The sequence below is a fragment of the Camponotus floridanus genome, unplaced genomic scaffold (assembly GCF_003227725.1).
Source record: "Camponotus floridanus strain SB8 unplaced genomic scaffold, Cflo_v7.5 scaffold148, whole genome shotgun sequence".
NCBI lineage: Eukaryota > Metazoa > Arthropoda > Insecta > Hymenoptera > Formicidae > Camponotus > Camponotus floridanus.
The window spans coordinates 266,735-293,982 of record NW_020229268.1 but is presented as its reverse complement, the minus strand read 5'-3'; the positions used below and the strand labels follow the sequence as shown (position 1 = coordinate 293,982).

The following is a 27,248-nucleotide window of genomic DNA, read 5'->3' as shown; positions in this document are numbered from 1 at the left end:
TATAAACAATGTAAATATGTTTCTTTTTCCAAACAATTTCAACGATTTCCTATGAAAAAAAGGTCGTTAAAATAATTTCTCAAAATCTCTGATTGTCTTTTTCAATGACATTTGTAGATTTTCTGGCTAATTAAATGTCAAGTTTTCTTTTACCAAATGGCCCAAAAAGGTATTATTTTTTTGAAAGATTCAAATTTCTTTACTATATATAAATACTAGATACAAATTAGAATTTAACTAAAATAAAAACTCATTTAAAATTATTTAAAGAATATAATTTGGTCAGTCTTTAAATTTTAACAAAGTATAGTTTGTAAATAATTTTTTTAGTCGCTTGTGACTAGGAAATAATTGATATTTTCGCTATTAACAATAAGAGAAAATTACCTTCAATTGTTTGAAATTATTACAAAATAAATTATGTATGATGCGTATTGCATAAAACATTGCGATAGGAGACAAGATTTTTGCAAATATGCAAAAGACTATTACAGATATATGTTGGTAAAGAAATATAACAGGAAAATTAAGCATTTTATTTCTTTTCAACTTCAATTTTTTCCTTTTCTACTAATGAAATGGAAATAATAGGAAAAATATTATGTTAAAATAATAGTAAATAATCTGTTTTCTACAATACAAATGTACTGTACAAATATTCGCAATATAATCGATGTCGCATAATCTATTAATTCCCAAGTTACACATGAATAATTTATTCTAACAGAATAATTCAAATTTCAATTTTAATAGGAAAATTAGATACGTCGCGAAAACGATTCTATGAAGTATTAATTGATCAATTATGCATGTGTGAAGGCTTGGATATTCGCTTTAAATAATTGTTCTTCACATTTTGTTGAAATTCTAGATACTTTTATAAAAATAAATGCAAAAATAAAGAATATATCGTTAATGTATTATACTTCTCCCGCTAATAATTACTTTTTAATTTATAAGCGCGAATTAAATATCAATTTTTCACACAGGAAAAATACAATTTAGGAAAAAATATACAATGTATTTCGATATAAATGTCATATATTTCAGCTTAATGATTATAAACTAATATAATAGCTCTTCTCTTCATACGAACGCACCGACAACGTTTATTATTAATTACAAAACTTATCTTGCGTGTTCAGCGCGATCCACATGTGTGAGTGAGTATTGAGAAAAATAAAAATGATAGCTTTGGGTTCGTCTCTGAGAACGAATAACGAATGGCAAGGCTCGACGGCATGGCATTATACAATGGCAAATAATAGTAGAATTAATTAATAGTATTAATTAATAGTACGACGTTTATACAATTATTACGATAGAAAAGCGAAAATATTGCGCATAATATATAAATAATAAAATAAAAAAAGAGAGAAGAAAAGCGGTAATAATATTTTACAATATTCTGTACAAAACCTCTTGATAAGTAACGATTCAGCGCCGATATTGTATAATTAACAACGACATTAATTACAAAGTAACGTATATTTGATATGTGTACTAATAAAATAGCGGATTGCACAGAATCTTAGGATAATTCATGAATCAACGTCAACAATGGTACGAATAAATTGTAGCAACGATTCGATAAATTAATTCTATGATAAATCATTTATCCTAAAATTGAACACTAAAGATAAAGAAGAGCTCGGATATAAAAAGATCATGTATGGGGATACATATACATGTATGCATCTCGCATCGCGCGCTATACAAGCAATATATTTATAATTGATAGTGTATTTATGTGTAGATGTGTACAGAATATATTATAAAATCACGTGCGATCTGTAATATGTACATAAATTAATTACGAGTTCTGTCATATCATTAATCATCCTGCAATTAGTATATGCATCCCATTAACAATTATGGAAATTTATTCCTCGTTTATTCGTATATGATATGAATGAGGATGATATCACGCGAATCAAAGCATTAAATTGAAAAGAAAAAAAATTGACACAAATTATCGCTTGTATAGAGTGCAAAATCCTAGGATGACCGAATACTTCGGGAAGCATTTGCTTTATTTCCAAATGTTTCAAACAAAAGTTGCAAGATTTAAAGTGATCGAATGTGTGTAATATTTATTTCGATTTTGGATCATTGTGAAGATCACTTAAAAATCTAATTCTTCTAAATTAAAAAAAAAAAATTATCCCATTTACTATATATTATATTCTTATAATTGATTCGAAGATAACTGTTTACTTATTTTATTGTTTTCCAAAACAATATAATTATTATACCAAATATTATTAATTATTATATTATTAATAACATTATTAATTATTTATAATATTTATTATATATTATTAATAATATTATTAATTATTTCATAATTATGAACCAAAGTTATCACTATTAGTATTTAGTTTAACTAACTTAAAATCCTCTTCATAAGTATATCGGACATGCTAATGTTAGTGATATAATTTCCACAATTTGTAGCTTAAGAAATTGTTCATAAAAAATTTGATCATATCATTTCAACATCTCGATATCGGCTACAAGAATATAAATATATATAAATATATATAAAAGTTTCTATTTGAAAAATTCGCAAGATGATATTTACAAAAATAATTTTTACAAATAATTCAAAATTAAAATAAATATTTGATCACTTTAAATGCTACAATTTGAATCTGTTCTCGCAGATGCTTTATTTTCGAGATATTTAGCCATCTTAGCAATATATTTTAGTCCTTTTGTGTATACACCTTATATGTGCATTTTGCACTATATAAGCAGTGTATTCGTAGTTGCCGGTTTATTTGCGTATAAGTATGTATAGAATTATGTTACATGTAAAATCGCGGCCTGTAATATGTACATAAATTGGTAAGAGTTCTTGTCATAAGTCATTGCATTAAGATTATAGTTAATTACGTGCTCATTAATAATTATAAAATTATAAAATTTAGCCCCATTTATACGCATTACGTGAATAAAGGCTATATGAATAAAGATTGTGAATCATAACATTACATTCAAGAGTCAAAGAGAGAGAGAGAGAGAGAGAGAGAGAAGAACAAATTATCGCCTTAACAAATATGCTTTCGCTATACATATAATTTTATCATTTAATTTCGTCATGATTAATGTGTATCGGTCATGCAACTTTATCTGCGGCAACCTCCTTCATATCTGTTATCAAATAGCAAATTGTAACGCAAACGTAAATTAAAAAATGTAATAAAATACATTAAATAATCAACTAAATTAAGTAAAGATCATTTGATTATGTTTAGAAAAAACATGAAATAGTCTCTAATAGTCTCTACATGCGATTAGATTCTATCAGGTAAATTGATGGAGATATATGTTGTTAACACAGTACATAATATATATAATTCTAATTTATATATAAATGGCCGGTAGAGTCTTCATGTTTATATATATAAATCCATTCCTGTATTTAAATCTCTTCCTAAAATCTCGTTACACTCATAGTATACAACATAGTATACCGTTTTCTCATTTATAAATATGTAACAAAAATAGATAATTATATATGTATATATATTTATATATATATATATATTATATGATATTCCTAAAAAATTATGAGGAAATATATATTTTGCTATATCAATTTATGAAATTTTTATTTTTATCGCACAAAATTCATTATTTCAATGAGCGCATGAGCAGGATTTAATCGACGATATGTTTTCGCTCAGATGTTCCATTGACGAGCGATATAATTACTACCAATTGTACTGTACACTATCGTCTTAAACATTTTTTTAAGAATTTCCTCATCTGTCAATTTTAAATGGTGTACATAATATACTATAATCCTTATTATATTACATATACGAATTTAAAATGTCACATGAATGTAAAATTAAATCTATTCGTTTTAGTTGTATTTTTTTTACAATTTGCATCATCTTTTTCTTGATCAAAATCACACTATTGATTTCAAGTTTATCTATAGCAAAACATTATGATACATGTGCACAGCTGAATTATTCGTGATGATGATAATGATTCTTATTTGCGGATATTATGAAATGCATAATAGAATATTGAATAAATTGAACAATATGCCAAAATAAACTAAATTCCTCAAACATTTTTCCGAATAATGTATATGCATCTGCGACGTCTATGCAGGTGATTCTTAAACTGTAAAAAAATACAACCAAAACAAACGGATTTATGCGTCATGTATTTGCGTAATATTGCGACAAGCCGTATCTACTAACTTCAATTTACAATATTTTTCATTATATTTATACAAACTTAATATCGTTATAGATTAAACAGCCATTACATAATGCATTAAATATTTAAGTGGCATGTCTCTTAATAACAGTAATATATGTAAGCTCATTTTTAATTGAGGAAACTTCGCGAATATGCAGTCGCGAAATCTCATAAGTATCATTTCGCAAGAACAAACAAGATAATTTTATTTCTCATCTTGTAGTTGCAACAATGAAATCTACCAAACGGCAGAAATTGTTTGAACTTGCAAAATAACCATAAAATCTTAAAAATGATCCACATTTTCTCATTTGCATATAATTTAGAATATTACAATTCTTATAGCAAGTTTGATAACGGACGTAACTTCGGTGGTTGCTATGCCTTAATTAAACTATATAATTAAACTATATGCTATCTCTATCTTAGAGTTATATAGACTTCTAATATTTCTCTTCTCTTGTATTAAAATTTGTCATTGTTAAAAACTGCAATATTACAGCTTACAAAATTTTATTCTGTAACAATGATAGAATGTCCGATAATTTTTTGGGAGAGTTTTTTATGGTGAATTCTTTTATGACCGACAAAAAAAAATCTTAACAAAATGGTTATAAAAATTATTCGCGCATTCTGAATCAAAATAAATCTCAATTAAAAGATTATTCATTTCTTTTCTTTCGTTTAGCAGTGTGAAACTCAGATGGAAAAAGAAGAAAAAGAAAAGAAAAAAAAAAACAAAAAACAAAAAAAAACAAAAATTAATTGACGCAAGTTCGTTTCTAATATTATTTGATAAATTCTGTACATCTCAAAATCTGCGAAATGTACGCTGAAAAATTGATTGTAAGAGAGAGGTCTGCAAGCGAAACGAACTCGTTTCACTGACTAGCTTAAAGTACGTGTATACACAGATATATATTCTTCCAGTCTCGGTATGAGAGTGAGACCAGTTGCAGTTTGCCCATTATTCACATAATTAATTTATATGCCCGAGTAACCTATATGCTACTTATATAGGTTTGTTTGATGTCTCGCACACAATTAAGCGCGTAATTTGGGATAATTGCAAAGCATGGACGTCCTTATTAATTTTTTTTAAGCGACCAAATATTTTTTGTTTTTCAAGAACGTAGTATTAAAACGCATTTTAAGAGCACTTATTCCCCGTTTTATCTCATCGTAAATTGGGAACAATACGAAAACATTTTATAAAATTAATATAATATTAACAAATCATACTATACAGTATGAATGCTTTGGTATATGTTATACTTTTACGGAGATTTAGAATAATTTATAATTATTTTGCTATTTTACGACGCCTATGGAGTGCAAGATTCGTTTTTCTTACTCGTTACTTATTTTATCATCCCTGATCCTGTCCTTTTTTACTGTATATACTGTAGTATAATACAATTGTAAAAGAGTTTCTTATCTTAATGCATATAATTTTACTTGTGACTCTTGTTTATGATATTGAGAAATATCGAAAGGCAACAACAGATAAATCATATATACGAGCGAAGAAATTGAATCAGTTTTTGCATTCGATATTTATAGATGAAAAAAGCTCCATTAATGTTTTTACAGTATGTGTATCTGAATTAAAAAATATAGATAGATTTATATTTTAAAAATGATGTTACTCTTGTCGTTGTACTCGCGTGCAATCATTTCAAGCGTATCACTTTTACTTCTTTTTGAGCAATCATAATTCTGTCACGAAAAATGAATCAAAATGTTTGCAAATGCGTTGTAGATGTTTCAGTAGCATCGAGAGATCGTTCGGAAGAATATTTGTATACATTTGTTTCTACAATGGCGATGATAGACGCAATAAAGTTTAAGAATCAATCATCGATAGAAACAACCCTTTTTAATTCTTAATTAATCGTATGCAAAGAATTTTTGCTGAGTTAAACAAAGTTTTAAATATTTGCATACACAAGATGCAATCAAAAAGAAAGGCACTAATAACTTGGAGTGAAAGGAATAAAAAAATTCTATTTTAAGAGTCTTAAAAGATATAGAAACATATTTTCTTACATAATTTTATCTTGAAATTACTTTTAAAACACTCTATAGATAGCGTATATTTCTTGTGCATTTTATTATTTCTTATGTACTTTGACGTATAAAATCCTGTTTTAGAATAAGTGTTTAAAGAAGAATTTTCTCAAACGTAAGTTTATTAATCTTTTTAACGAGAAATGAATTTCCTATGATCCCAAGCCAATGTGCTTTTTCATTTGATTATATCTTGTTCTTCATTAATCTCGATCTCGACGCAAGAATAGAACAACAAAATTACGAATCTACAGAGGATTGAACTTCCTTCAAATAAAAATATCTTTGGATTGCATTAAAGATTTCATTTTTTTGATATCCTTTCTTCTTTTATGGTTAAAAACGTCGTTGCTATCCGCGTTTAACACACATGCAGTCTTCTATTATCGTACCAATCACATGTATGCACACACAAGATCTTATTTTAAAACTTATCTTAATACTCATTTTACTTTAACTTATTTCGTTTGCCTATGCAATTGATGAAATCATCTTCATAAGAAAAAGATGATGACACGCTGAAAAGTGTGTTTTTCTCCTTCTTTCACTGCATCGTATTCGGTACAACTGTCACTTTACTGTACTGCTCATCCGACTGGTTAGTTGTCGGTTTTTGCTGTATTGTAGAATTGGAGAGCTGGAGATCGGAAAGAACAACATAACCGGAGTTCTGCTTTACCTTTAGTTGTATACTTCGTTCATTCGTATCTTTCGTCGTCGCATCCCAAGGTAGAGGAAGATACGTTGCGGAATCTTTTTCGATTTCCCTCTCTTTAACATCCTCTATTACGTTGGAGGGTGGAAGTTCTATTTTCTCTTGTTGTTGTAGCATTTGAGGCACAAAACTCGCGAGCACAGATGGTTTCGAAAAACTTTCACTTGGCGCGGAATTGTGCGAAACATGAGATAATTTTTGTGACTTCAAAGTGTCTTTATTCTTCTCCTGAGTCAGCAATCTTGATGTCTCAGAGGGCGTCGATTTTGGATCGCTAATATGCGAGTTTGTCGAGATAGTATCGGTTAACGGGGTCGAAGTGGTGTCGATTGACGAGATCGGTAATGTCGGATTCATGAATGGCGATACAAACGACTTGTTGCAGGAATTCGTAGGTGATGTCGATACAGGAAAGCTGCGAATATTATTCTTCCCGGACTGCTCGATCGGACTCCACAAAGCGAGTGGTTCATGCACTGTATTCATCAGATTAGGTTGAAAGAACGGCTTGGATGTCGTCTTGTCGGAAGCAGTAAGATGCGATATCAATGCATCTTCTTCGAACTTATCCGGTTTGACAAATGTGTTCAAATTGAAAGTATCAAGGGTTTTCGGCACTTCCTTTCTCATGACAAAAGGCAAATACGAATTATGCGCGAGGTTCACTCCTGTTTTGACCGATATCAAGGTATCGTGTACAGTTTTCGCACTGTCTATACCATCGTCACCGTCTTCGTCAGATGTGGTTTGCATAGGTGTTCGTATACCAATGAGACTGTAAGAGCCAGTGGTGTTGACCATAGTGTTTTCCCGAGACATAGGGCTCGGATTATCCAACAAATTTTCGGAAGATAACATGCTCATATAACCGGTACTAGGCCATGTTTGCAGTGTCGTTGTGTTGCCCGTACTATCCGTCAGATTTGGAGTTGATCGCGTTAGAGATATATTCTCATTGATATTTGGATCACCAGTCTTAACTGGGATATATGACTCCCGGCAGGATGTAGTCTCCGGTCCTCGTGAAAGACTTCTTTGTCGTACACTGATAGAATTTGATTCCCAAGTTGACGCAGTCTTGCCGAACGACACGGGTACTGGATCTATCTCTGTACCGCTGTCGCTGGAAATTTGAAATTCGGTCGTTGTGACCGATGAAGTGACAGATTCTTGGCCACTTGAACAGCCGCTCGAATCAGCAGATGGCTGTCGTTTATGTGGTTCGCCATCCTTGTGCAATAGTTTCTATGAAAATCGAGTTATATTATAATTTGGAATTTTGCACTTGTAACAATTTTTTAAAATCTCACTTACCATATTTGAAGTGAGACCAGGCGGTAATTTTACGTTAATATTTTGCATATCTTGAATTTTTAACCACCATCTATAAGAAAAATACATAATATAATACATAGTACGATATATATAAACTTTGCAATATAAAAACTTTCATAATTTTTAAGAGAATAACTGTATAATTATAATATCGTTTGTTTTAAAAATTACATTTTATATATAAAATTATATATACAATTTTTTTACCTTTTTATATAATATGCGAGGCCCAAAACAGATACTACGACGAGGATAAATCCAATAACGCTTATTACTATTATCAGAAATCGTGATAATCCTGTTACATAGAAAATATATATATTCTAATAAGAATATTCGTATAAAATTCCACTTAAATCCAATTAAAAAAATATTAGTTTGATACTTATTGCATTCACTAAATTAAAGTGAAAAAAATTGCAAGAAAAATCAATATCTCACTAAAAATTACAAAAAAAATATAATTAAGCAATTTATAATGAGCTTTATTGACAAATAAAAAAAAAATTCAACTCAATTTCTGATTCAATTAAACTATTTTATTATCTTTTGTTAAAAAGTTGTTTAATTTTATAAACATATAATTCTCGCTCGTTTAATAAATATTGTTTTTATCTTATTTCGTATGTTGCTAATGCGTCGTGCAAATACATCGTTCCAAATATCGCAAATATCGTGAATGTATCAATTTTATAAGTACATAATATTTACACATAAATATTTATAAACATGAACATTTACAATATAGATGATCAGAATAACTTTTGTCTTCTTCTCCAATAAAATACTGACCATTACTGTAACAATTACCCTCTCCCGTTTCGGACCAAGGTCCCGTTAAACGTTCATTGTTGGAATTGATATTAATGGCTCTAACTCGAAATTTGTACAGTTTTCCATCAGTCTTGCAATCAGGAATGGATAGTTGCGCTTCTGCAATACGAATAATAACAATATAAACTTTCATATTCTTCCTTTCATATTTTTTAAATTTTCTCCTTTCCTATTTTCCATTACTTCATTATACATTTGTCATTTGATCACATATAAGAAATAATTGAGAAAGAAGTTATAGAAGAAGAATAGAAAATATTTAATTAAGTTAAATAATGCGTGTATTTAATAGAAATATTTCTCTTTTAATTTAATTCAGTTTAGCTTACAAATTAAAATCTCGCAAATCTCACCCCTATTAGTAACATTCTGAATTTCGCCACTGGTAGCCTCTATCTCATAATAAGCTAGATTTATCGGACCGGCAGGATGTTCTGGAGGATTCCATCTGACGCGCACTTGGCTGGAGTTCATAAAGTGCACTTTCGGTATACTAATCTTACCGGGGATACCAATTTCCGTATATGTTGTTATCATAGGTGATTTTTCACTGCATGCCACAGTACAAGCGGTAACGCTAATGGTGTATTTCGTATACGCCAACAAATTCGTCAGTTTAGTATCATTCCCTTCTTCCACTTTTTTCATGAAACCATTATAGTATACTTCGTAGTATCTGAGTACGCCGTTCATCGCCTCCGGTGGTTGCCATGTGATAAACATCGTCGTGTTGGTAACATTAATGGCTTTTACGTTCAAAGGCGAAGAACTGGGTGCCGCCTCGAGAGTAGTGTTATATAAGGACTCACTAGGTTGACTCTCACCATTCTTGGTCACTGTCGTGACTTCGAGCATATACGTAGTGTAAGGCGTCAAGTTTTTGACAATGCCTTTTATGATAGGTGGGTAGGATTTGACGGTGACGTTACGTTTGGGTTCCTTGCATTTGGCATTTAACGGTGACACAATAGGACAGTAGTAAATCTTCATTTCTTCGACGCTCCCAATGCGATCTGAACACTCAAGCTTCCATCCGACATCGATAAAATCCGATCCGATACGATTAATCCATATGGATTTCATTTTGCCGAGCGCTTTCGAATGAATCACCGTGCAATATGACCATATCATACCGCTGCTGCCTTTATTCGTATTTGCGGAAATCGCGAATTGATATATTTTGCTCGAATCTGGTACGGTTATGTTATAGACTGTAGTATTCATGGATACATGTGTCCAGTTCAAGTAACCCTGGAAATATATCGTTTTAATTTGCGCGTAAAATTATTTTGCAAATAAATAACAGATAAAATCAATACATACTGTGCATTGATAAGGACGATCGCGCTCGTTGTCGCACCAAAAGATAGTATAATTCGTGATATCTTTATGCAAGATCGGCGGCTTCCAAGACAATTCGTAGAGTCCATTTTCGAAAGCCATTCTCGTGAACGCTATCGGTTCACGTGGCACTGTAAGAAAAACACCTCATGTTAATTGTTCGCAATAATAATATAAATTTAAACGTTATTTAGCTCGCTTTTTTTTCATCATCAATCTTTTTGATATACTCACTCTCATCTCGACTAGGTACAATAATTTCCGTATAATTCTTGTTAATACCGGCTTCATTCTCCGAGACAATCTTAAACCGGTATTTATTAAAGCTGAGTCCCTTAAACTTGGCATACGTCTTGGTCATCTCGATCGGTTCGAGAACTATTTTATGGTCATTTTCTTCCACATGATTAACCTGATACTTAAATTTATTACCATTCTCGTAGTATTGTTGTATCATTTGCCAATATAAATATATGTCCCTGTTTCCATTGTTCTCAACAATTTCGAAACTACCAATATCGGTTCGCGGTGGAAAGCTAGGTACTAAAAATTTAATAAGAAAAATAAAACAAATACATTATTTCATTATAATCTATTAGTAAAATTTATTATATATTAAAATAAATTTATATTTAACGTACTATAAATATAAATAAAAGTAAAAGGAAGATAATAGACAGATTCTCTCCCTACTTTATAAATCCACTTACACGTTGGGGATGTCCTGAAAATAATAACTGCGGGCTCGCTATACATATCCTCTTCTACGGCCTTGGCGCTTCTTAAGTAAACGCGTGCATCATACGCGGTATTAGGGTACAATCCAGTAAGAGTGGAACATCTCTTATGCAAATGAGGCTCCGTATCAATATTGATAACCTATGAAAAAGATACCGCTCAATCAAGCTTATCATTTCGTACATTTAATTACAACAAATCGAATTATTGAATAAACGAATTATCTTAATCGCTAATAATATAAATTGATCCTACCTTCCAATTTTTTTTATGATCCCATTGATTCTGGTACATAACTTTATGAGTTAAACCGGGAGGAAAGCTCTTCATCGGAAAGCGGCATTCCCAACATAATGTTGCACTATCCGATGTTTTGTTGGTCACCGACAGAAGCGTAGGTTTTGCAGGAATAACTGAAAATAATATAAATAACATAATTTTATTGTTAAATTTAAAATATATATTCAAAGATCATATATGTCTCATTACTTAATACATATGAGATCATTCTATTATGAAAAGAAATAGTCTAATAAAAGATATATATACCTATAGCATAATGATCAATTTTATATATGACAGTTTTGTTGCCAAACATATTTTGAATCTGCATTACGAACGTAAAGTTTTCGTATGTTTGCCTATATATCGGATTTGTATATTGAGTCCAAGTGCAAGAATCATTCTTCGCTTTTGCTGTAGGACAAGGAAAAAGTTTTCGCCCTCTTGCTCCGTGCATTTTAAAAAATAATTTGTGGGTTGTTGGGATATAATTTTTTGATACCTCCCATGTACATGTTATATTTTCCCAATTATAAGATCTACAAGTAAAGTTGCTTGGCACTTGAGGCTCATCTGTTGAATAAAATAAAATACATCATATAAAAAAGAGAAATATATATCAGTTAGAATTATGTAATTAATTTTTAAATATATCTTTCAATATTCAATATGCATGTTCTTTAATATATTTTCGCTAATGAATCTCGCTGCGAATTGTTTTTATTCGAATTTGCATTCATAAACATTGTCACGACTTGTTCGTTCTATATCAGTTGTACTAGAAACTATTCTATTTAATATAAATTCTCAGTTTTTATCGTTTCTATGTTTACACAGATTTTATAAAAAACAATTTAATGCAACATATACAAAACATTAATACATTAAAAAAAAATCATAATTTTTTTAAGTAAATATATGATTAAAGTGTGTAATTTATATCGTATATGTATTTATCTCAAATATTGTTTTTGCGAACAAGTAGAACTGAGTAGTAGTCCAATGTACAAATTCTATAAGATAAGGAATTACTTGAATAACTCTGAATATTATACAATGTCTCCTTTTTAGTTATCTTTATCATTGACGATAGGAAAATGGTTTCTAAGATATATGTATATATCAAATGATTTACTCATAATTTTAATAAAACGACAATCAATGCACTGTATTGTCTCCATAAAAAATCGCATCGAGTATCATGTTCTGATAAGAGGATAACTATGTATTTCTACTAGCAATCTTATATCTCTATTGTAATAAAAATATTTATATTTTAATTATGTATAATGATTGTAAATAACGTATTTTTAAATTTGTAAATAAAGTATTTTTGTATTTCCTCTCATGAGAAGGTTTCTCATCTTATTTGTATCAAGAGTATATCATAAAGTATATTTTCTTGTAGAAATTTCTTAGAAATTAAATAAATAGAATATATTTCTTATAGATAGTATAATTGAAGAGGAGAAAAGTCTTTTGAAAAAAATATGTAATTCGAAAATATATGTAAAAGATAATTCACAAATGAATACGATTGCTTACATGCAACAAAAACTATATTGAGGCAAACAGCTGCGTCTTTGTCACCGGCTATGTCCAAATCGCAAGAATACGTATACCAGCCAGCTGGTGGTGATTCAATGGTCAACAGTGCTGTTGTTTTATTGATTATAGTAACGAATTTCTGCTCTACTGTTGTATTATCGCGAATGAAGAAGATATTCGAAGAGTTTGAACCTGGATATTCTTTAGCAACAAACGTTTCATTTAAATTACACCAAATTTGTAGGTTGTCGCCATGTTTGACAAATATGTCACCTTCTGGCACCGTCCCTATAAAAAGTAAAATATAATTTATTACGTATTCGAAAATTCTAAAAATATCAAGTTAGAAATATTAAACAATATTTATTTATAATGTTTCCTTAATAATAAATTAATGCGAGAATAAATAAGCTCTTTAAAAAAATATGTATAATATAACATTAAATATAAATCCTTCTACGTATATATAAAATTTAATATAGGAATATTACAGGCAATGTTGTAACATTATCAAACGTAAAAGTACACTAAAGAGAAAAGATGTCGGCTGTATATTCAATCATAAGAATAATTTTGGTATCAATTATCTTAGCGTAAAATGTAAATATATGCATTTAGTTTAAAACTAGAATATCACAGAGAAAATTGAGACATATGTTTTATCTATAATCCTGATATATTAGACAGGACATGCATAAGGAAAAGATCGAAAACAAACAGTTTTTATATCTTATCTCTAATTTAAAATGCATATAAATGTAAATGTACGCACTGCCTTGAATTTTGTGTATTATATATTTGTACAGGCGCCAATAATACCTGAACATATGAGATTGGTCACATTCGGGGCTAGTAATAACTAAACGCATCTCATCAAGCTATTCATGCATCATGACTGTTAGTTAGAAAAAAAACCGATAATATTTGTTTTGAAATTATGCCTACAATCTATTATACCTTGCATTAAAAATTGTTAAACAGATGTGTTATTGTGGATACAATCCCCAAATAATGTTGTCGGTTCCTTTTCGAAATTAACAGTCATGATTCATGAATAACTTGATGTGATGTGTCTAGTTATTATTAGTATCGAATGCGACCAATTTCATATGTTAAGGCATTATTGGCGCCTACTGTACATGATATAATAAAAGTAAGAGAAAATTGTCTTTATAAAAATATAAATTGATAATTTATTCGTGTGTGTAACACAGGATTATTCTAACGATTATTTATAAGCAAATAGAATACGATGGTATGGGACGGTAAGCTCATCATTATCAGTAACAAAAAATCCAAAGATATAAAATTATTTATTATAGGAAACGCAAAATTTTTCAAGCTTTTTAGCGAAAATTATCTGTCAAGATATAAAGAAAATTTATCGTGTTACGCAATTTTTAACATTATAGAAATATCATGCTATATAAAAAAAATTATCATATTTCAAACTTACATCCTGCTGTTTCTAGTCCAGGTGAGCATGTTTTGACTTGCTGCGCATTTACCATCAAGAACAAGCAATTTAAGACAACAAAAATCCATCTAATTCCCCATGAATGATCTCGTCTGTGTGCAATCGATAAATGAAATATTTTATTGAAATAGCATTTCATTATCGAAGATATACACAAGTGAGGCATTCTTCTTGGACATCGTATATTAGAGGTGTTTAAAGACATTTTTTTGTAATCTCACTGAAAAATAAAAAGATTCGATTAGAAATAAAATCTCTATATATTTCAAAATATACATACACACACACACACATATATATATATATATATATATATATATATATATATACATAAAGCCCTAACTTTAACATTATTAAATTAATCTACATTTCTTTTTAAATTTTTAATATTATCGTATATCATAGCTAGTCTTAGAACATATATAAATAACAAAAAAATAAAATAAATAATTTAGTATGTCTAACAATAAATCAGTATAAATTCACAAGATCAAATCACATAAATGAAAAGAATGCTGTTAGGATCTAAAAAAAAGCAACAAATGCAGAGTATAAATTTTCAATAAGAATTATAAAATATTTTGTTGTAAATATTGCAATATTTCAATTTAATTCAGACTCTCTTTAATGAAATGAACATGAACAAAATTGGCATTCAAATTAATATAAATAACATAACAAAGAATTAAATATAATGAGAAAGGAAAAAATAAATAAAAAAGTTCTGTACATGGAAAAATAAAATTGTAAAATATAAACAAATTTTCAGCAAAAGACATAGCAAGAACATATCTTAAAGACAATCCAATCGGCTCGATATGTCGCCGGTCTCCTTTTTTCTGTCTTTATTGTCTTTAAAGACTTTCAAGATCAACAAAACGCAATAAATAGAACGCAAATGTCAAGTTTTTTTACCTCGAGAACGAAATGAACAATATGTAAGAAGGAAAGACAGCAGCAATGGATGTACTGTGTGTAATGAATGTAATGTAAGACTTGTATTCAAGCTAAGGTACAACTAATTTGCCTAGGAAACATACAAGAAATGTAGAAGATGAAGGATGTTGTGAAAAGGAAGAATACATTCGCTTATTAACGAATTTTGAGGTCATGACACATGAAGAAGCATCATTGTTGTGTTTCCGATAAATCATTATATTCCTTTAGTTATATCAAATTGGTAATGTAAATATAGCTTCTCTCCCTGACTGATCTCAGTGATTTTGTATAAGAAAAAACCGTAGATTGGCAGCAGTCGGAAGTAAAAAACAGATCATTGAAATATTTCTCAAAATGTCTGAATGTCTTTTTTGAGATTTGCAGATTTTCTGATGAATTAAGAGTCGAGCTTTCTTTTACGGAAATGCTAAAAAAAGTCATTATTTTTTTCAAGTTTCTAATTTTTTCACTATATATTTAACAATAAGATTCAAATTAGAATTCTACTGAAATAAAAATTTCATCTAAAATTAAAATTTAATAAGGAATTTGCCTCAAATAAATAAACAAAAATTAAATCAAAATTCAATTTTAACTTAATTTTTGTTCATCTAAAATTATTAGTTAGAAGAATGTAGTTTTGTTAATCTTTAAAATTTAAAAAAATAGTTAATTAAACATTTTTTTTCAATTGCTTGAGATTAGGAAATTACTGGCATTTTCGCTAAGAATTTCAATAAGAAAAAAATCGTCTTTAAATTAGCTCGAGATTATTATGAATAAAATTATGCATGATGTATATTGCATAAGACATTGTGATAAGAAACAAGATTTTCACAAATATGCAAATGACTATTTACAGGTATGTGTTATTAACGGCGAAGGAATATAACAGGAAAATTGCGCATTTGATTTCTATTCAACTTCAATTTTTTCCTCTTTCGCAAATAAAATAAAATAAAATAGAAATAATATAGAAGAGTTTTCTGTTAAATAATAGTAATTAATAATTAATCTGTTTTCTACAACACAAATGTACCGTAGAAATATTCTAAACGTAATCTCGGTATCGTATAATCTACTAAATTTCCAAGCTTTCGCGCGAATAATTTATTCTGACAGAATAATTCAAATTTCAATTTTAATAGGAAAATTAGATACGTCTCAAAAACGATTCTATGAAGATTAATTGATCAATTATGCATGTATGAAAGCTCGAATGTTCGCTTTAAATAATTGCTTTTGTAAAATTTATAAGTCGTACTAAATCTTTTAATGGAATTTTGCTTGTAAGAAAAGACGATATAAAATTTTATTCGAACGATTGAAAACCACGGAATAATATTTATTTCGGCATTACATTCCTTGAATATCGGTCTCTCGTGACCCAGGTTTGTCCGTACAATTGGTATCCCGAATTAAAGTGAGTTTGATTGCTATCATATTTTAATTATAATTATATTATATAATTATATTTATTATATAATTATATTTATAATTATAAATTATTATATTTATAATTTATATCATTTATAACATATATCATATATCGAGATTACACGTTGTAAATTAGAAATCTTGAAATCAATAAAACAATAACAAAGGAACAGATGCTCTGATAAGTTATATTTTTAGCCTATTAGAATGCAAGAGCGCACTTCTTCCTTGAATATCGCGTGATAATTTTTGCTCGTAAGGGAATCCAACGGCGATCATGTAACGTAAAGGCGAACGATCGATATCCTATCGCGAAAACAACAATCGAGTCTTATTTGCGAAGCTTGAAGCGCAGCGAAATCAAAGAACGGTATCGACGGTTTGTCGCCGATGCTTTATCTCGCTGATAAATCGATCGTCCCGTTTCCTCGCGACCGGTTTTATCCGTTGTTCGCAGCTGTTGATCCGCAGCGGCATCGACAAATCGCAGAATAATAGGGAAACTGATAAGGAGCCGAGACTCCTTTTAATCGCATCGCATCGTGATTGCGACTCGCCTTCGGCTCGTGTCGTATTGTCGATCGATCATGCCGTACAAATGAAAATTTTATGGATATTCGTTGCGATTTTCGTTAATCAAATATGTCCCAGAAACCATGCTTGTATTGCTTCTACATTTTTCAAAGCTAATTGCTAATTAAAATTAAATTACACATATAATTATATAAATTATAAATATAATAATTTATAATTATAAATATAATTATATAATAAAATATATATAATAAATATAATAATTTAATTAATATAATAATTTATAATAAAATAATAATTATATAATAAATATAATTTATAATTATAAATATAATTATATAATATAATTATAATTATAAATATGAATTGTATAATTTGTAATATTTTGTGTTGCCCTCTCACATATATTATGTCAAAGGGGCAAGTGAAAAATTATTGTCCTTAATTATTAAATCGAAATAAGAAGTCCGATTATGCCATCCATTTTTAAAAAAATGATACGACCTAATTACGCAACATTTTCATAAAAGTATCTTCGTGCACACACATGTAATACATACTGGTAATAACAGTGTTGATAAGAAAATTATAAGGAAGATTCCATGCGTACATTTATAATTAATTTTTATTATCATCGAGCTTATTGACACTTTCATGATCGATGACGTTACTTTCTGCTCTCAAGTTGAACGGGCCGTTGACGTAATGCGTATTTCATGAGCTTAAGCTGATAAGAGCCGTTGTCGCGTGCGGTAAGAATGCATATTTTTAGCGAACCTATCTAACCTGTTTACAAAGAGACACCGTGTATACGTATTACGTGTGTTACCAAAATATACAGATTCCGAAACGGAAGTGTATTCACCGGAAGTGCTCAGCTTTCTCGGAAAGACGTGAGAAAATCGTTCGCATGCAAGTTTGTAAATCGTGCAGTCCAGGTCAGATGAGAGGAGGGCGAAGTCGTCGCTCGCGGCGGATTCCACCTTTCCCAGGAACGCGGCGGCGCCGCTGCCGCCGTCGTCGTCGCGTATTTATATCTCCGCGCGCGCGGAATGACAGATCTCTTTGAAAAAACGACCAAGACGTGCGTTTCGCTAGAATATGCTCTTCCACGACGTGGACGTGGATGAGCATACACAGAAAAAAAGAAGTGTCAAATCAAAACTTATATACTTAACTAACGCGTTCATTGTTTCGTATATACGCAATAATTTCTAATTTTCTTAGAAGAATTTAATAATTTTAAATTTCAACAATATTATCGTCTTGTTTTAATATCATAATTGTCACCTCAAGAATATATAATTATTTAATTCTACTTTAAGAAAATTATAATCTTTGATTTAAAAATGTTATGTTCTATCCAACATTGTTTCTTTTCCATTTAAGAAAATTAAATCTTAAATCATGAGAATATATTTTTCTCGATTCAATTATATAAAATGGCTTCATTCAAGTAAGCAATTATTCAAGCAATTATATTTTTCTTAAATTAACGCGATATAATCTCATTTCAAGATTTCCATGTTAAAATTAAATATATTTTCAAAATAAGAATGTCCTTTTTTTCTGTGCACGCTCGACGATACACAACGAAAGTCGCAAAGTACATACGATAAGCATCGATGAAAACAATAATACACTCTACCATTATCGATATTCGTTCAAGTATCTTTTTCATCGATTAATCTCAGACGATGATATCTATTCGTACACTGAGAAAAATCATTTGATTGTACCAACAAGACGTGATGACGATTGACGATTGATTCAAGATGATTGAAGGCATTTTGGTTAAATCAAACAAGAATTTCTAGTTATCATGATAAGACTCGATTTTTTATAACTAGAACGTTTAATAGATTTTACTATAAAGATTTGGTTAGTATTTTCTGGTTGGATCTATAACATTTCTTGTTACATTAATTTCTTTGCTTGCTTCTTAACTTAACTCGTATTCAATATTTGCCTTGAAATGTATATAAAGAACTAATATTAACATTAAATCCAAAGTATATTTTTTTTCTCTTACAGTAGTGCCAGAAAGAAGACGCTAACTCCCTGATTGTGTGTGTTTGAGCTGCATCCTCTTCTTGCATCACTGTTTATCAGTTTAATTTCTAACAAACTGAATTTAAAATAATTTATTCAATAATCTGGATTGAATTTATCCAATAATTTTGTTGGAATTTAAAATATTAAACAGACTTTTGAGATTAGAGGGAAAAAATTTTAAACGACTTAGTGCTGGCGAGTTTAGTATTATTAACCAGAAAATTTGGTAAATTTAAGGAAGAGATTAATCAGATTCATCTGGTAATTCCTACAAGAATTCTGGTTCGTCCATTTTCCAACAGACATATTGGTTGAATCTACCAGAATTCTAATTAATGCAATCAGATTTTTTCTCAGTGCGTGTTTCGATATTTGATATTATTTTCGTGTTGAAGATTTTAAATATATTAAAGAACCTTATATCGAGAGAGGATTATTATGTCGCGTAGCAACTTTGTTTTTCGCGATTCGATGCCCTCACCTATCTATCTATCGATAACTCCCCTCATCGATCAGGATAAATCGATCGCGATAAAATCGATTATCGGATATATCAGAGCTATAACCATCTCAACCGAGCTCTATACTTTTCTCAAGGCGAGGCATAAATTATTAACGCCAGCAATTGCTGAAAACGTTTCAATGATTATTTAGTAACATATAGCGTTTCTCTGAATACCGGCGACTCGTTAGAAATCGTCATCGTTCAATGCGAGAGTTGTTCTCAAATGATTTTAGGATCCTAAGAATTATCACAAATAACGCGTTTAATCGCATCTTTTAATATATTGATATCAAGTAGTGATAGATATTCGACGATCGAGAAGGCCAACAAGATTGGACACAAGAGCGTGGATTAAATGATTTTTAATACCTAGAAAATTGGTGGTGGTGAGTCTCTTATCACGATAACGACGATATTATATAACGATGATATGACATAATATATAATGACACGATTATGTATCTTGCCGCACGCACACGCTGCAAGATCGACGTCTGTGATCGTCTCGACGGCTAAAAACGAGCAATCTATCGTACGATGCCCTCCTCCCCCCCGTGTCTCGCGGACACGATTTACACTCCCTCACCGTGCAATTTAATAGAGTTAAACCGCCGTTCAATTTCCATCTCATATGTTTACTACCCGAACATATTACCCGCATATCAAGCGAGAAAGAACCCATGTTTAAGCCAGGATATGATATTTCGTTATATATTCATCCTCGAAAGATTATTTCTCAAAAATTTATAAATATATATACAGGGCGTTTCTTAATAAGTGCGAAAAATTTTAGGAGATGATTCTTGGTCTCGAAAATTAAGAAGAGTTTTTTTTCATATAAATATATACTTCTACGTCCCTCTCTGTGGAGTTACATTCCTCCAAAAATGGAGGTAAAAATAAAGAATTGAGAAAATAAAAATAAATTATTTTTTTTTTCAAATTTAAAACAAGTTATAGAAAAGAAATTAGGTGGATATTTTCTATTAGTAAAAAGGTTATTTATTAATATTTTTTCAGCCTCTCGTATTGATATGAGGGAATGAAACTAGCTACCCCTATTCAATTTTTTATTAGAAATTTTTAATAGGCCGGAATATGATCATCTAAAAATATGTATTAAAAAGTTTAATTTATTTAGAAACTTTTTTATTTCTTTTATTTTTTTATAAAATCAGTAGTTTTCAAGAAAAAAATACGTTATCGTGCACAGCACGATGTTAAGTAGCATAAATTTCGAATTATGAGAAGTTAAATTTTAAAATAAAATAGAAATAAAATTAGAGTAAATGTTGGGAAAATTGGAACAAAAACAAAATTATAATAAAAACGTAAAAAAATAAAAACCTAATTTTTAATTTTCGACAAAGAATTATCTTCTGAAATTTTTCGCACTTATTAAGAAACACCTTGTATAAACAATTTATAAACATTTATATATATTTATAAACTTAAAAGCAAGCGCGCGAGTAATAATTGCAGAATAAATATTGTAATCAGGAATATATTTCATTCTAAAAAATTTCTACAACACATTTCTAGACGATAGACAATACTGAAATATTAATGTAAAATTATAAGATAAATCTAAGCATCGCATTATTGTATAAAATACAATTTTATAAACGTGCGACAAAAAAAATTTTCAAAATATATCTAAACGCGCTCCAAAATTTCTTCTTTTACACAGAGAAAAATATATACCATTATATATTCAAGTAAATATTATTTATTTTAAGTATATCATAAGTTTGTATATCCGCAAATATATTATTAAATTCACCACAAGCATTAAATTTAATTGAATATATTCTGAATTTTAGTAAGTATAGTATTTTAGTCAAGAATATTAAATTAAAACAAAAATTTGGTTTGCTTACTACATGAGTTGGTGTAAAGTAAGTTTGATTTTTCTTTGATACAACTTTACAATATTCTTAAAGAGCAAATAATTTCTTCTTTTGAGTACATGATAATGATAATGATTTTCTAACACTTGTGATGAGTATAATTTAAGACTATTATCAAGAATATATTCTTTATTGAAGAAAACTATTACTTAAAAAAAAAAATAAATTGAGTAATCGCTTTTCTTGATAATAGAATGATTCTTCTCTCAAAGGAAATCCTCTCCCTCGCTTGGCTTAAAATTTGAGGAAAAGTTTAAACCCTTTTTGCTACAAATTACCCTACAATTTACAAAGCTTTTCTAAAGCTTGCTTGAATTTGCGCGTCTTGGATACACTGAGGGAAAAATTTTTTTAAATCAAATAAATTTGTTTTCTTGAAACTTTTGCTTTAAATGCAAGGAATTGTTTATTTCATTTAAGCAAAAGTATTTAATTTTAATTAAATATGCATGTTATATTAAGTACATTATTTTCATTTATATATTTTTTATATTTAAATACTATTTTCGTAAAATATATACTATAATTTATTAAATTAAATATATTATTTTTTAAAATTAAAAAATTTAAATTTTTTGGGAATAAAAAATGCATTTTAATAAATATTTTGTAAAATTAAAATAAAAATATTTGATTAGAAATTATATTTTTTTAAGGATATATATTTTTTTAAACATATGTAAATAAATACTTAATTTAAGCAAACAGAACGTTTTGAATACAAATAAATACGTGATTAGTACCCACCGAATAAATAGCTTTCTTGAGGAAACTAATATTTTTTTATTTCAAGATAATTTTTTCCTCAGTGTATATGTCGAGTATGAAAATGACATTTAAAGAATGACGTGAAAGTTTCGAAACGTTATCTTCTTTTTTGTATACCTTAATGAAAGAAACATTATCCGCAGGAGTTTCGAGCTTTTTTTTTCGTCTAAATTAAAATCCCAAGAGGATGACAGCTCTAGTTTGAGCTCATTTTGCTTCATCATATACAATTCTCAACTTATTCGAAATTCTAAAACGACTATTTTCGTCGATATTGTGAAGAATATGCATCTCGGTTGTACGTTTCCGAGGCACGAAAACGCTCGATGCATAAAACACACGACTGGCACGAAAAGCAAAGCTTGAAATGTTACTTCGCTCCTTTGCATACCGAGAGAAACGAAAGGAACGTCCGCACGGTTCCTCCGATGTTCGAAACACACTTCGACATTTTACGAGCGGGACGTCATACCTTGTTCTCGGCGAAGGTCGCCGTGCATCTTGTCTCGGTGAAGATTTTAAAGCGCGTCTTTCGGTTTTACGCACATCACGATGCGACGAGCGTGATCCGAGAGGTTGAGCTTACACGAATATTACTCGGCCTTGGAATGCAGTTACGCTATTTATTTGCTGTCTTAAGTAAAAGCGAGAGATTTAAGGGATTAATCGAAATAAAATTTTATATTCATCTTTTGAAAATTAGACTCTTCCGAGGATATAGAATTGTAATAGCTAGAAAATTGATGCCAAATGTGACTACTGATTTACAATGATTTGTTAGAATATTATTGGTCGTTTCTTCTCATGTTGTTTCAATAAAATTTGAGACTTCAGATCAAAATATCCTTAAAACTTGAGATGCTTTTAGGCATTCCATTATAAAAAAAAAAAGATCATTAGTGTGAAATCATTATTCTCCATGCACCCTGCAGTGGATTTCATGTTCCATGTTAATTTTATGTTTTATCTGGGATTTGAAAAAAAGATAAAATTTTCGAATTTCTGTCTCAGACAATGATAGATTGTATAGATGCACGACTAGAATGGAAAAAACATTACTTCTATTTTTCTTTAAGAAAAATAATATACTTAGGAGTATATATTAAGTAAAAAAAAACTTTTTTAAATAAAAAAAATAAGTTTAATGATAATTTTCTACCTATAAGAACACATTGTATATTACTTTAATTACAATAATTATATTACTGCATTTTATATTTTTTATTTTATGGTAATGTATAATCTGATACTCTCTCTATATTTTTTATGAGGAAATAATAAGTTTATATACTTTAAAAAAATACATTTGAAATGTAATATTTATTTATAAATGCTTATCTTCCTTTTTACTTATTTTTTTCAAGGCAAAAATTATTTTTGTCTAAGTAAAAATTAACATTCTATTTCTATTGCGTACTTATTTAATTGGTCATTCGCGAATTTATATTTCTATAATATTTAATAAATTTAAATATATATTTATATATCTGCCAAGAAATAGGAATATTAACATTAAAAAAAAATGTTAATTTTTAGTCGCTTTCTGTTACATTTTCTCCATTAATATTTAAAACAATATTTAAAAGGTTTAGACAAAAAGAAAAAAAAGAAAAAAAAGTATTGAAAATAGTAAAAACAAACAAATTTTGTATTATTCTTTTTCTAAATTATTCTACATTCTATATTCTAAATTATTTTTGATTTGCGATATTTTTCGATTTATGTATTAGGAATTTCTTATAGAAAAATTTAGAATTTATGAAAATATTATAAAAATGTTCTAGTGATTTTTGACGCTTTGTCATTTTAAATTTGCAAATACAGAAAAAAATTTCCACATTACTATAAAAATTCATCCATACAATATAAAATTTTATAAATACAACATAAATAAGAAAATGAAATGCAGGACCTAGATATTTTTTTTTTCATTTTTTGTTCTTGTCCAATTCCTTGTGTCAGAGAAAGAAATTTTTTGTTCTTTTTTGAAAACACGTGGTCAAAAATTGACCTCAGCAACCCAGCATTGTGCATACTTTTCTATCCCAGAAGATTGTGAAATTTGTTTGCCACTCTCTTTAGGGGGCCGCAAACATACTCTCAAAAAGCTTCTGGGTTTTCTATTTACAAACAAGCGAAAAAGAAAGAGAGAGAGAAAGAGAAGGAGAGAAAGAAAAAATATCTACCACAACCAGAAACGGCCAATAATGTAAAAGATACGCACACGCCCACCCAAAACAGATATGTACGTATATAGTGAAGGATTTAATCTAGACTGAATCCAAAGGGATTAGATACATAATAGAAAAACTTACTATTTTTATATAACGTGATTTTATATATATACACACATATATATAATAATTGTATTTATTTTATGACGATTTATATATTTTATAACGTAATATAATATATATTATAATATATTTTTTATTATGATAAATTTCTTCTAAAAAAAAGAAAAAAAGAAAAAAAGAAAAACTTGCTATTTGATATTGAATCATACCCAATATTCAATTTCAAATAGCAAACTTCTCTTTTTTTTATTTTGTTATTTTTTTGAAAGAAATTTATCATAAAAAATATATTATAATACATATTATATCACGTTATAAAATATATAAATCATAATTCATCATAAATCATCATGACATAAATAAAATTATTATATGTATATATGTGTGTGTATATATATATATATATATATGTATATATATTATATGTATGTATATACACTGAGGGAAAAATTATCTTGAAATAAAAAAAATTTTAGTTACCTCAAGAAAACTATTTATTCGGTGAGTACTAATCACGTATTTACTATTTAAAATGTCTGTTTGCTTAAGTTAAGTATTTATTTACATATGTTTAAAAAAATATAATTTTCAATCAAATATTTTTATTTTAATTTTACAAAATATTTATTAAAATGCATTTTTTATTCCTAAAAATTTTAAGTTTTTTAATTAAAAAAAATAATATATTTAATTTAATAAATTATAGTATATATTTTACAAAAATAGTATTTAAATATAAAAAATATATAAATGAAAATAATGTACTTAATATAACATGTATATTTAATTAAAATTAAATGCTTTTGCTTAAATGAAATAAACAGTTCCTTCCATTTAGAGAGCAAAAGTTTCAAGAAAACAAATTTATTTGATTCAAAAAAATTTTTCCCTCCGTGTACATATACATTTACATGCACGCATTTAGAGAATCTAATATTTTTGCAATATCAAGAGGAAGCGATAATCCTATATGTATGATGTATACAAAAATACAGCGAGATCATTTTCTCAAACGCAGATACGCACTCACGCAAGCACGTATCTACACACACGCACACATACGAGCGGGGCAAAACTAAACAATCCACGCGAGCGCGTTAAATAGGAGAGACGTTTTAAATACGTATCATACATATATATACATGCCTGAAAGACGAGACGACGAGAACGATATACTTGACTGCTCCGAAAAATCCACGATAATCGAACGATTGTGTTTCGTGCTGTCGCGAGGAGGAGAGGAAGAGGGGCATAAAAAGAGGAGGAACGCGGAGGCATCGCTATATTTGCGCCCTGTACAATTCAGTTTTCTCACATACGTAAAAATGTCACGCGAGAATATCGTACTAAAAGATGCGGAGAGTTTGTCACTTACACTTGCAGCTCATCTATGGATCTCCTCCCGAGATATCTCATCGCCACCGGAGCCAACACACGACTGTACACAATCGTAGGCTATTCGCACGCGAAAACCCGTCTCGGGTATATATCGGGAATAGGCAATTGCACGCGCCCGCCGGATAACGGAAAGCGCCGTCGCGCGCGGCAGAGAAAAACAGAGACCGGGGAAGGTCGGCCGTACAGAGAGCGAGAGAGAGAGAGAGATACGAACGGGCCGGGTTACAGCGGCGGCCAATGATTAGCGCCGTTCGCACTTTACAGTATCCCACACATACACCTTCGGGCGCCGATCCGGATCGAGAATGCGACACGGTTTTCCAGCAGTTTATCTCACTAACACACGCGAGCGCGCATCTCGCTAGGCCCCGACGACTGCGGCCCGAAGGGCCCTTCCACTCGGTGTCCCGAGCGACAGAGAATGTTTCTGTTTACGTTCGGCCAAGATCGCGCTTACTGAACCACGTACGGCACAACTGTACGCGTGATAGGCGCATTCTGAGGAAGGCGCGTATGTGTGCGCGATCAATCGCCAGTGTTGTAAACTTGACGGGAGCGACGACGACACACGGCTATGCACAAAAGGAAGATGGCGCCGACGGGGTGGCGAGGAGGGGGTGAGCGGGCGGGGAGGTCAGCGCGTCGAGATCACATTTCGCGAGATTCGCGCGAGGACTCGCGTAGAATCGATCCTGTCGGACTCCTCCATCCTACGACGCGGATTATCCTTCTCGCGTTCACCACGGCTCCCCGTTTTACGGTCACTTTTCGACGTACGCGAAACGATCGCCGCGAACGCGCTTTTCCTGAAATCCGTGTAATTGCGCGCGGCTCGAGCGAC

General features: G+C 29.9%; 1 protein-coding gene across 1 annotated transcript; it reads right to left on the bottom strand.

Annotated features, from left to right (window-relative positions):
• Positions 1-6,280: 6,280 nt before the first annotated feature.
• LOC105249919 (cytokine receptor) lies at positions 6,281-26,538 on the bottom strand. Its single transcript, XM_011255709.3, has 13 exons — positions 26,385-26,538; positions 14,544-14,784; positions 13,085-13,375; positions 11,807-12,112; positions 11,513-11,670; positions 11,230-11,398; positions 10,754-11,062; positions 10,502-10,650; positions 9,532-10,429; positions 9,137-9,277; positions 8,552-8,642; positions 8,324-8,393; positions 6,281-8,254 (listed from the first exon to the last, which is right to left on the bottom strand). The coding sequence occupies exons 2-13, from the start codon at positions 14,767-14,769 to the stop codon at positions 6,839-6,841; spliced, it is 4,224 nt and encodes a 1,407-aa protein (XP_011254011.1). The 5' UTR covers positions 14,770-14,784; positions 26,385-26,538; the 3' UTR covers positions 6,281-6,838.
• Between the last annotated feature and the right edge of the window lie 710 nt (positions 26,539-27,248).